Source organism: Pan troglodytes, chromosome 20 (genome assembly GCF_028858775.2).
Source record: "Pan troglodytes isolate AG18354 chromosome 20, NHGRI_mPanTro3-v2.0_pri, whole genome shotgun sequence".
NCBI lineage: Eukaryota > Metazoa > Chordata > Mammalia > Primates > Hominidae > Pan > Pan troglodytes.
This window is the reverse complement of record NC_072418.2, coordinates 24,255,226-24,267,353: the sequence shown is the minus strand read 5'-3', so window position 1 is coordinate 24,267,353 and position 12,128 is coordinate 24,255,226. Positions and strand designations below refer to the sequence as shown.

General features: G+C 47.7%; 1 protein-coding gene across 5 annotated transcripts in view; it reads left to right on the top strand.

Annotated features, from left to right (window-relative positions):
- Positions 1 to 1,000: 1,000 nt before the first annotated feature.
- The window catches only part of ZNF43 (zinc finger protein 43), a 48,326-nt gene continuing 37,198 nt past the window's right edge, over positions 1,001 to 12,128 (top strand). Inside the window, exons 1-3 of one of the 5 annotated variants that reach the window (XM_063801442.1) lie at positions 1,001 to 1,173; positions 7,594 to 7,708; positions 9,739 to 9,920. Coding sequence is in view for 2 of the 5 variants with exons in the window: in XM_009435151.5 (XP_009433426.2) it covers positions 1,144 to 1,173 (30 nt within the window). In the remaining 3 variants the exon portion in view is untranslated. Of the gene's footprint in view, positions 1,174 to 1,925; positions 2,147 to 7,593; positions 7,709 to 9,738; positions 9,921 to 12,128 lie in introns of those variants that run through there. The other 4 variants (XM_063801441.1, XM_009435151.5, XM_054672858.2 and 1 more) reach the window with 4 other exon arrangements.

The window sequence follows — 12,128 nt, the reverse complement described above, 5'->3', positions numbered from 1 at the left end:
ACAGGCATGCTCCACCACGCCCGGCTAATTTTCTTGTACTTTTAGTAGAGACGGGGTTTCACCATGTTGGCCAGGGTGGTCTCCCTCTCCTGACCTCGTGATCCGCCCGCCTCGGCCTCCCAAAGTGCTGGGATTACAGGCGTGAGCCACCACGCCGGCAACAAAAGTGAACTTCTAAGGTTGTGTCATCTGTTTCACCTCTCAGCCCTCCAAGCTATCACTGTTAAATATAATGGGTATTGAGAAAACTGTTAGATATTATTAAGGAATTTCTATATATCCTCCAGTTGAGTTAGGTGTTCTGATGTAGCTCAAGTATTTTCTTATCCCTACCTCCAGGGTCTAAACTAGCAAATCACATCAGGACACCTACAGAGGACAATTGGCGATTTTCCAATAGAAAGTGAAATAACCCCGTTAATGAGAGTAATGCAGTTATTTTAAGAAAGAGAAGTCAGATTGAGATGTAGCACAGTCAGGGCACAATTACCCTGATAATAGCCACTTCACAGAGATTGGTTTAGATGTTTTTCTAAAATGAGCAAATTCAGGCAACATAATTCATGTTTATCTATCCCTAGCCCCAGCTGCTTCCCCATTCCTAATGGTCATCCCAAGATGTGTACAGCAGTGTGGTACAGCACGGTGAGAGAGAGCCTCAGGGATGGGATGAGGGTCTTTGCTGCATTGTCAACATAATTAAAAAGTTGTTAAAAGGGTATCCAAATGTTCTGTTTCTTCCCCTTCAGTAGCTACTAAGATGCACTATACAAGCTGACCCAGGGAAGGAAAAAAGCAAGTGCATTTCAAGGCTCAGCTCACTTGATTAGCTGTAATTCCCTGGGCATGTGCCCCGCCTACGTGAGCCTGTTTCCCTGTCCATAAAATGCGCAAACGCTGGGGAGGGTGGGTCCTGGAGCTTTATCCAATCAGTGGCGCTGGCGTGGGAACCACCCAATCAGACGCGCAGTTGGAGAGGGGGCCGTGGCTTCCGGCTTTTGGCGGGGCCTTTGTCTCCAGCTCCCGCTAGAGCTTGGGACCCGCCTCTGCTTTTCCGCGTCCTCCAACTCGGGAATCCCCGGTGACTTTGTCGCAGCCTCCGTTACCCTGTGATCTGCAAGTCCTGGGAGACGCACAGCTAAGATGCCCGGACATCCTGGAAGCTGGGAAATGGTGAGTGTGCGGGGTTAGGCATCCCGAGAGGGGAGAGCAGGCTGTGAAAGTGGCGGGACCGGCCTCCTCACAGTCCGCTCCTGAGTCCTGGTCGCTGGCGCAGCTCCGCCCCAGGCCCCTCTGGCCGCAGGATGGCGGCTGGGCCCGCAGCCGAGACTCCCGCGTCCCGCCCCATTCCTGCGCGGTACCCTGTCTGGAGCTCTCTGGTCAGCTCTGCACCAGCAGCCCCGAGTATTTCCCAGATTGTCCAGGGATGCCCGGCGGATGATCGGGGCAGAATCCCGACTCGGTGTGTGCGCAGGAGGGGCTGCGGCCCTGGGGTCTTCAGTTTCTGTTGTTAATTTTTTTTTTTTTTTTTTTTTTTTTTTTTTTTTTGAGAGGGAATCTTGCTCTGTCGCCCAGGCTGGAATGTAGTGGCGCGATCTCGGCTCACTGCAACCTCGCCTCCAGGTCCAAGCGATTCTCCTGCCTCAGCCTTCCGATTAGCTGGGATTACAGGTGCGCACCACCAGGCCCGGCTAATTTTTATTTATTTATTTATTTATTTTTACTAGAGATGGGGTTTCACCATGTTGGCCAGGCTGATCTCGAACTCCAGACCTCAGGTCATACGCCCGCCTCAGCCTCCCAAAAGTCCTGGGATTACAGGCGTGAGCCACCGCGCCCGGCCTCTTAGGAACATTTCTGAATCTCACACTCGGAGGCTGTCAAAAGTTGGATGATTGACTTTCATATGCGGGCCTGGTCCACAGGTGGGTTGGTTACTCTCAGACCAAGATTCAGTACACATGTGAGGCTGTGACTGCACTGAAAATCACAGTCCGCAGACAAAATTGTGGCTCTCTTGCAATACCGTCAACCATTGAGATTGTGACTCACGTACTTAGACCCAACATACAGGAGGTGTTGACCCTCATACCTGGAATCTGGACATGTGTGGAATTTCTAATCTCATTCCTGGACTTTCCTGCAGGTAAGATTGCATGCATCTACTAAGCACCTTAGTGATTTGACTCTCCTGCCTTGGCCCAGCCCACAGATGGAGATTGTGACATATCGCTTGACTTTGCACCTTGAAGATGTGACTTTTTTCTAGCTTTGGTGATGCCCACAGATGGCATTGTGACACATAGCTGGGCCTTTCACTGAGGTGATGGGAGTCTTTTTTCTTGCCTTGGCACTGTCCACAAGGTGCATTGTTACATATTGCTAAGCCCTGCTCTCAGGTTATGTGACTCTCCTTTTTTCCTTAGTCCCTGAATATTTTGGACATTAGGACATGTTACTAGGTCTAACACCTATACAATAAGAGGCTCCCGCCCAGGCCCTTTCTTTTTCTTTTTTTGTTTGTTTGAGACAGAGAATCGCCTTGTCTCCCAGGCTGGAGTGCAGTGGTGCAATCTCGGCTCACTGCAACTTCCGCCTCCCAGGTTCAAATGATTCTCCTGCCTCAGTCTCCCGAAGTGCTGGGATTACAGGTGCCTGCCACCACGCCCGGCTAATTTTTGTATTTTTAGTGGAGATAGGGTTTCACCATGTTGGCCAGACTGGTCTGAACTCCTGACCTCGTGATCCACCTGCCTCGGCCTCCCAAAATGCTGGGATTACAGGTGTGAGTCACCGTGTCTGGCCCTGCCCAGGCCCTTTCTACAGAGGGCCTTGTGACATATCTCTGCATCAATCACCTAGGAGAGTGACTCTCCATTTTTGCCTGCACTCTGCCTACAGGAAAAATTTTGACTTATCACTAGACTCAGGTAATGTGTCTCTCCTGCCTGGGCCTGGATCACAGAGAGCATTGTTATCCATTGCTGGGCTCAGCACCCAGGTGATGTGACTCTGCTGCCTGTGTCCTGCTTTCAGAGGAAGTTTGTTACATATTCCTGGCTAAATATTCAGGTGATGTGATACTCCTGTCTGGTCTCTGCCCTCAGAAAAGACTGTGACATATTCCTGACCCAAAACGCACGTGATGCGACTCCTCTCTCCCTATTCACAGATGGGATTGTGAAATATAGCTTGGCCCAGTTCGCAGGTGCAATTATGACTCTTCTGCCTTCAACCAGCCAGTAAGAGAGATGCTGCCTCTTATAGCTAGGCTTAGGGTTATGAGTATTATCCTGGGTCTCTTTCTTGTACAAATGTCATAGAGAATTACTTTTTTTTTTTTTGAGATGGAGTTTTGTTTATGTTGCCCAGGCTGGAGTGTAGTGGTGCAATCTCAGCTCACTGCAACCTCCGCCTCCTGGGCAATTTTTATATTTTTAGTAGAGATAGGATTTTGCCATGTTGGCCAGGCTGCTCTTGAACTCCTGACCTTAGGTGATCCACCCACCTCGGCCTCCCCAGGTGTTGGGATTACAGGCATGAGCTACCATGCCCAGCTGAGAATTACCACTTTTTTTTTTTTTTTTTTTTTTTTTTTTGAGGCAGGGTTTTGCCCTTGTTGTCCAGGCTGGAGTACAATGGCGAGATCTTGGCTCACTGCAACCTCCGCCTCCTGGGTTCAAGCGATTCTCCTGCCTCAGTCTCCTGAGTAGCTGGGATTACAGGCATGTGCCACTACGCCTGGCTAATTTTGTATTTTGAGTAGAGACGGGGTTTCTCAGTGTTGGTCAGGCTAGTCTAGAACTCCCGACCTCAGGTTATCCACCCGCCTCGGCCTCCCAAAGTGCTGGGGTTACAGGCGCCAGCCACCGTGCCCAGCCAAATTACCACTGTTTTGAATACTATATAAATCTCTCGTGGTACAGAGAGTGTCATTATAGAGTTCAGCAAGCAGGTGAGATTGTGTTTCTTCTTTGCCCACCCCACCAACCGTTAGAATTGTCACCCTCACACAGTGATGGAGCCCACTGGTGAGGTCCTGAATCTCATGCACAGACACAGTCCACAGTTAAAATTGTGGCTGTTACATGTGAACATTCCGTAGGAGTTTGAATAATGACTCATTTCTAAATCTAGTTCATAGGTGAGAATTTTTCAATCTGAACCAATGAGAAGTCTACCTTCCTGAGGACATGTTGACTCTCATACCTGGGCTGAGGGCCAGAGCGAACACAGCTCACAAGAGAGATGGAGGCTCTTATGCACAGGTTCAATTCATTGGTGAAATTGTCACTAGCGTACTTAGACCCAACATAGAGAACGTGGTGACTCTCATACCTAGAACTGGGACCTGTACAGGATTAATTGATCACTGGACCTTTCTGCAGGTGTGGTTGTGACATTGGCCAGCACCTGAGTGATTTCAGTTTCCTGTCTGGTCCCAGCCCAAAGGTAAAATTGTAGTATATCACTGGTCCCAGCACCTAGGTGATATGACTCTCCTCTTTTTATGGGACCTCACAAATTTTGGGTATTGTAAAATAGTACTGAATCCTGCACCCATGTTATGTGACTCTCTCACCTGTGCCCTACATGTTGTGCCATATTATGGCACAATATGTCACATTAGAAATTGTCACATATGGCCGGGCATGGTGGCTCATGCCTGTAATCCCAGCATTCTGGGAGGCTGAGATAAACGGATCAGTTGAGGTCAGGAGTTCAAGACCAGCCTGGCCAACATGGTGAAACCCCATCTCTACTAAAATAATACAAAAATTAGCCGCGTGTGGTGGTGCATGCCTGTAATCCCAGCTACTTGGGAGGCTGAGGCAAGAGAATCACTTGAATCTGGGAGGCAGTGGTTGCAGTGAGCCGACATGACACCACTGCACTCCAGCCTGGGCAACAGAGCAAGACTCAGTCTCAAAAAACAACAACAACAACAACAACAAATTGTTACATATAAGGCCGGGCACAGTGGCCTCACGCCTGTAATGCCATCAGTTTGGAAGGCTGAGGCGGGTGCATCACCTGAGGTCAGGAGTTCAAGACCAGTCTGATCAATATGGTGAAACGTCTCTACTAAAAATACAAAAATTAGCCGGGCATGGTGGCGTGTGCCTGTAGTCCCAGTGACTCGGGAGGCTGAGACAGGAGAATTGCGGGACATGGAGGTTGCAGAGCCAAGATGCGCCACTACACTCCAGCCTGGGCGACAGAGCGAGACTCTGTCTCAAAAAAATAAAAATAAAAATAAAAAAGAAATTTTTACATATTGTTGGGTCCAATACCCAGGGGATGTAACACCTTTTCTCTGGACCCTGCCTACATGGAGCTTTGTGATGTAACTCAATGATGCCCGTCACCATGGTGATGTTACTTTCTTCTTTTTTTTTTCGGAGACGGAGTCTCACTCTGTTGCACAGGCTGGAGTGCAATGGTGTGATCTTGGCTCACTGCAACCTCCGCCTCCCAGGTTCAAGTGATTCTTCTGCGTTGGCCTCCTGAGTAGCTGGGGCTACAGGCATGTGCCACCACACCCAGCTAATTTTTGTATTTTTAGTAGAGATGGGGTTTCAGCATGTTGGCCAGGCTGGTCTCGAACTCCTGACCTCAAGTGATCCACCCTCCTCAGCCTCCCAAAGTGTTGGGATTATAGGTGTGAGCCATCGCGCCTGACCAGTAATGTTACTTTCTTCTCCTGCCTGGTCTCTGCTCACAGAGGCCTAACATCAAGGTGATGTGACTCTTATTTTTCTTAGGCCCTTCATATTTGTATATCGTGACATAATGCTCAGCTGAACACCTAAAGGTCGGAAGTCTCCTACCTGGGCCCTTCCTACAGGGAGCATTGTGACATGTCCCTGCATTCATCAACTAGGAGATGTGACTCTCCTCTTCTGCCTGCACCCTGCCTACAGGGAAAATTGAGGCACATTGCTGTGGCCAGCAACCAGATGCTGTGTTTTTTCTGCATGGGTCTTTATTACAGAAATGATGGTTGACATATCTCTGGGCCCAGCATCCAGGTGATGTGACAGTCTTCTTCTGTCTGATCCCTGCTTACAGGAACATTGTAGCGTATTGCTACGCCCAGCACCTACCTGATGGGATTTTCCCCTGGTTTTAGGTTTTGCCTGCAGCAGACATTGTGAAATATTGCTAGGCCCTGCACTGACATGTAGTCTTCTGCCTACGATTTGGCCACTTGGGCCACTGTGACATATTGCTGGGTCCAACAGCCGGGTGATATAACTTTTATGCCTGGACCCTGCCTATGGGTGGCATTTTGAAATGTCTTTGCACCAGTCACACAGGCGATTTGACTCTCTTGTCTTACCTGGTTTCTGCTTACAGGAAGTTTTGTGACATTTGGCAGCACATAGCTGATTTGATTTTTTTTTCTTAGTTTTTGCTCCAGGGAAGATTGTGAAATATTGGTGAACCCAGCACCAAAGTGATGTTACTCTATTTTTTTCTTGGCCCTGCTCACATAAGACATTATGACATGTTGCTGGGTTTTACACCCAAGCGATGTGAGTTTCCTGCCTGGACCATGCTTACAGAAAACATTTTAACACATATCTAAGCCCATCAACTATTTTATGTGACTCTCCTCTTTTATCTGGGCTTTGTCCATAGCTCAGATTGTAATATATCTTTGAGCCTGGGTTGTGCTAACAGAAAAGAGAGTGACTTATTGTTTGGCCCAGCACACAGGTGATGTGATTCTTATGCTTGGTCCCTGTTCAGGTGGTCATTGTGACATAACTCTGGGCCAATCACCTAAATAATAGGTCTCCTTTTTATTTCTGAATCTGTCCACAGTAAGAAATGTGAGATATCGCTTGGCCCAGCACCCATGCGATGTGACTCTCCTCTCATAGCTAGGCCCTGCCCACTGTAGTGATTGTGCTACCAGCTCCTACGTTATCTGACTCTTGTCTTCTTCCTGAGCCCTGCAAACAAGTAGCACTAGGAAATATCCCTGGGCCTCTCACCTAGGTGATGTGACTTTTCTGCCTGGGCTCTCCTTATCCGGGTATTGTGACATGTTGCTGGATGCAGCATTTAGGTAATGTGACTTCTTCTCTACTGCTTGGACTCTGAACAAAAAAAGATTTAGATGTATCACTGGGCCCAGCACCTACATGATGGGACTCTTCTCTTGTCTGGGCCCTGCATCCTTTTTTTTTTTTTTTTGAGACGGAGTTTCGCTCTTGTTGCCCAGGCTGGAGTGCAATGGCATAATCTCGGCTCATGACAACCTCTGCCTCCCAGGTTCAAGCGACTCTCCTGCCTCAGCCTCCTGAGTAGCTGGGATCACAGGCATGCACCACCACACCTGGCTAATTTTGTATTTTTAGTAGAGACAGGGTTTCTCCATGTTGGGCAGGCTGGTCACAAACTCCCGACCTTAGGTGATCTGCCCGCCTCGGCCTCCCAAAGTGCTAAGATTACAGGCGTGAGCCACTGCGCCTGGCCCCTGCATACATATTGTGACATGTAGCTGGGTCTATCACCAAGGAATCTCCTACATAAGCCCTGGTCACGAGAGTATTATGACATATCTTTTCATTCATCACCTAGGTGATGTGACTCTTCTTCAGCCTGCACCCTGCCAAAAGAGGATTGTGATGTATCACTGGACCCAGCACCTAGATGATGTAACTCTCATCTTTTGCCTGGACCTTGCATATTTTGGGTATTGTTACATATTACTGGGTCTGACATTAGGGGATGGGAGGTCCCTGCCTGGGCCTGCCCACAGGGGGCCTTGTGACATATTTTGACATCCATCAATTATAATATGTGACTTTTCTCACCTACATGCACCATGCCCCCCAAAAACATTGTAACATACCACTGGGATCAGCAACCAGATAATGTGTCTCACCTCTCAGGGTGTTGCTCATAGAGAGCACTGTAACATATTGTTGGGCCCTGCACCCAGGTGGTGTAACTTGCTGCCCATGCCCATCTTACAAGAAGAGATGTTAAGGCATCCCTGCCCAAGCACCTAGGTGATGTGACTCTCCTGTCTCGTCCTTGCACTCAAAAAAGATTGTGACATATCTCTAGACCAGCCCCAGGTGATGTGACTCTCCTGCTCACTCTTTACCCATAGGTGTAATTGTAACATTGTATTTTTTTTTTTTTTTGAGACGGAATCTTGCTCTGTCGCCCAGGCTGGAGTGCAGTGGAGCAATCTCGGCTCACTGCAAGCTCCACCTGCCGGGTTCATGCCATTCTCCTGCCTCAGCCTCCCAAGTAGCTGGGACTACAGGTGTCTGCCACCATGCCCAGCTAGTTTTTTGTATTTTTAGTAGAGACGGGGTTTCACCGTGTTAGCCAGGATGGTCTCGATCTCCTGACCTCATGGTCCACCTGCCTCGGTCTCCCAAAGTGCTGGGATTACAGGTGTAAGCCACCTTCCCGGCCCTTGTCACATATATTTTGCCTGAGCTTACAAATTACTATGATGATTCTCATACCTTGAACCAGGCAATAAAAGAGATACACCTTGCCTAGCTAGGCTTGAGAAAACAAACATGATTCTAAGTTTCCTTTTTTTTTGCAAAGGTCATGGAGAATTACCACTCTCTCAGATATTATAAAAAGCTCTCAGGTGGCACAGAGAGTGTCATCACAAGCCAAAAACACAGATGAGATTGTGTTTTGTGTATCTTTTTTTTTTTTTTTTTTTTTGAGACAGAGTCTCCCTTATCACCCAGGCTGGAGTACAGTGGCACGAGCTCACCTTACTGCAACCTCCACCTCCCAGGTTCAAGTGATTCTCCTGCCTCAGCCTTCTGAGCAGCTGGGATACGCCCGGCTTTTTTGTATTTTTAGTAGAGATAAGGTTTTACCATGTTGGTCAGGCTGGTCTCGAACTACTGACCTCATGATCCACCTGCCCCAGTCTGGGCCTAGGGCCACAGGTACGATCATGGGTTTATACAATCACAAAGATCTCAGAGTGGATTTGACTCTCCTGTATATTGTATAAAGCCCTCGGGTAATACACTGAGTGCCCTTACATGGCCCAGCACACAGGTGACATTGTTATACTCACATGCGCAACCAGCCAACAGTAAATATTGTCATCCCTTAACATAAACATAACCTACTTCTGAAGCTCTGAATGTCACACCTGGAGGCAGTGGAAAATTGCAAAATTGACTCTTATAGGTGAATCTGGTCCACAGATGGATTGGTGACTCTCAGGTCAAGATTCAGCACACCTGTGAGGCTGTTTTTTTTTTTTTTTTAATTTTTAAGACCGAGTTTCGCTCTTGTTGCCCAGGCCGGAGTGCAATGGTGTGATCTTGGCTCACTCCACCTCCCAGGTTCGAGTGATTCTCCTGCCTCAGCCTCCCTAGTAGCTGGGATTACAGGCGCCCGCCACCATATCCAGCTAATTTTTGTATTTTGAGTAGAGATGAGATTTTGCCATGTTGGCCAGGCTGGTCTCTACTCCTGACCTCAGGTGATCCACCTGCCTTGGCCTCCCAAAGTGCTGGGGTTACAGGTGTGAGGCACCACGCCTGGCCAAGGCTATGATTTTACTGAGAGACACAGTCTGCAGAAGAGATTGAGGCCGTTATGCATGGATTCATCTACATTGAGATGGTGACTTGTGTACTTAGACCCAATATCCAAATGGTATTGACTCATACCTAGAATGAAGACGTGTGAAGAACTGTTTTATCTGATTTCTGGGTCTTTCTGCAGGTGTGATTGTGACACATACCTCTGCTCAGAATGTGAGCGATTTGACTCTCCTGCCTGGGCCCAGTACACAGATGGGATTGTGACATATCGCTGGACCCAGCATGTAGATCATGTGACCCTATACTCTTGCCTTGGTGCTGTCGCAGAGGGCATTGTGACATATCACTGGTCCCTGCACCCAGGTAATGTGTTTCTCCTTTCTGTGCCCTGCCCAAATGGGCTATTGTAACATATTACTGGATCTAACACCCAGATGATATGAATCTCCTACCTAGACCCTGGCTTCAGGGGACATTTTGCCATATTTCTGGACCCATCTATTTAATGTTACTCTTCACCTTTACATGGGCTTTTCCCTAGGAGACGTTGTAACATATCTGTGCCAAGCACCTACATGATCTCACTCTTCTCTCCTGCCTGGGCCCTGACCACAGAAGAGGGGGTGACGTATCACTAGGCCCTGACCACAGGTTATGTGATTTTTCTGCCTGGTCCCTGTCCAGAGAGGACATTATGACATTTGCCTGGGCCCATAAACTAGATTATATGACTCTCCTTTTGTCTCTGAAACTTGTCCACAGTAGAGATTTTGACATATCACTTTTCTCAGGATCTACGTAATGTGAATTTTGTTCCATGCCTCAGTCCTGCCCACTGGGGTGATTGTGCCATATAACTAGTCTCAATTCCTAGGTTATGTGACTCTTCTTTATGAGCCTTACCCACATAGGGCATTTTGACGTATCTCTGGAGCCCTCTCTTAGATGAGGTGACTGTGCTGCACGGTCCCCTTTTTTTCAGAAAATATTGTGCCATATTTTTTGACCTAGTAACAAGGTGATGTGACCCTCGTCTACTGCTTGGTTTCTGCCCAAGGCGGGATTGTGATTTATTTTATTGTTTTTTTTTTTTTTGAGACGGAGTCTCACTTTGTTGCCAGGCTGGAGTGCAGTGGCACGATCTCAGCTCACTGCAACCTCTGCCTCCTGGGTTCAAGCGATTCTTCTGCCTCAGCCTCCCAAGTAGCTGGGGCTACAGGCGTGCACCACCATACCTAGCTAATTTTTGTATTTTTATTAGAGACAGGATTTCACCACGTTGTCCAGGATGCTCTCGTTCTCTTGACCTGGTGAACCACCAGCCTCTGCCTCCCAAAGTGCTGAGATTACAGGTGTGAGCCACCATGCCTGGCCAGGGATTGTGATTTTTCACTGGGCCTAGCACCTTGGTGATGTGACTCTCCTCTCCTACTACAGGTTTCAGGTAGAAAAGGAGAGTCACGTCACTTAGGTGATAAACAGAAAGATAATGTCATAATTCTGCTATTAGCAGGGCCCATGCAGGAGAGTCACATCACCTAGTTGTTGGACCCTGCCATATTTCAATATACACAATTTGTTTCACCTAGGTGTTGGTGAATTGTGTATTGTATATATTAAAATATGGCTAGTCCAACACCTAGGTGATGGGACTCTCTTCACCTGCTAATAGAGGAATTATGACATGTCATTTGTTTATCACCTAAGTGATGTAACTTCTATCTGAACCCTGTAAAAGGGGAGGATTGTGACATATCACTGGACCTCTGTATCTAGGTGATATCACTCTCTTTAACCTGGGCGCCTTGTATTGTGGGTATTATGACACATCGGTGGCTCAAACCAAATGGGTAAAGAGCTCTTGCCTGGGCCCTGTCTGTGGGAAACACCTTGTGACATATCTGTGCATCCATTACTTTGGAGGTGTGACTCTCCTCTTCCATCTGCACCATGCCCACAGAAAGATTGTGTTGCATCTCTGGGTTCAGCAACCAGGTGCTGTGTTTCTTGTGCCCAGGCCTTGCCTGCAGAGAGAATTGTGACATAGCTGGGTCCAGTACCAAGTAACGTGACTTTGTTGTCTGTGCCTTGCTTTCGAGAAGGAATTGTAACATAACCCTGGACAGGCAACCAGGTAATATGACTCTCCTGCCTGGTCCTTGTCCTGAAAAATTGTGACATATTTCCGACTCAGCATGCAGGTGATGTTACTCTCCCATTTACTTTCTACTCACAGGTTAGATTGTGACATACACTTTAGCCCAGTTCACAGTTGCGATGATGATACTCATACCACAAACCAGTCCATAGCAGAGATACTGGTGCTGGTAGCTAGACTTAGAGAAACAGGTAAAGTCCTGGATTACCATTCTTTCACATTTTGTATAAAGTCTTTGGACGGTACAGAGAGTGTTATCATAGGGCCAAGCACACAGGTGAGACTGTTTCTCAAATGCACAACCTACCAAATGTTAGCATTGTCACCCTCACACGAATTTCACACGTGAATGGAGTCCACAGTAAAAATTGTGACTGTCATATGTAATCATGTGACAACAGTTAAGATGGTGA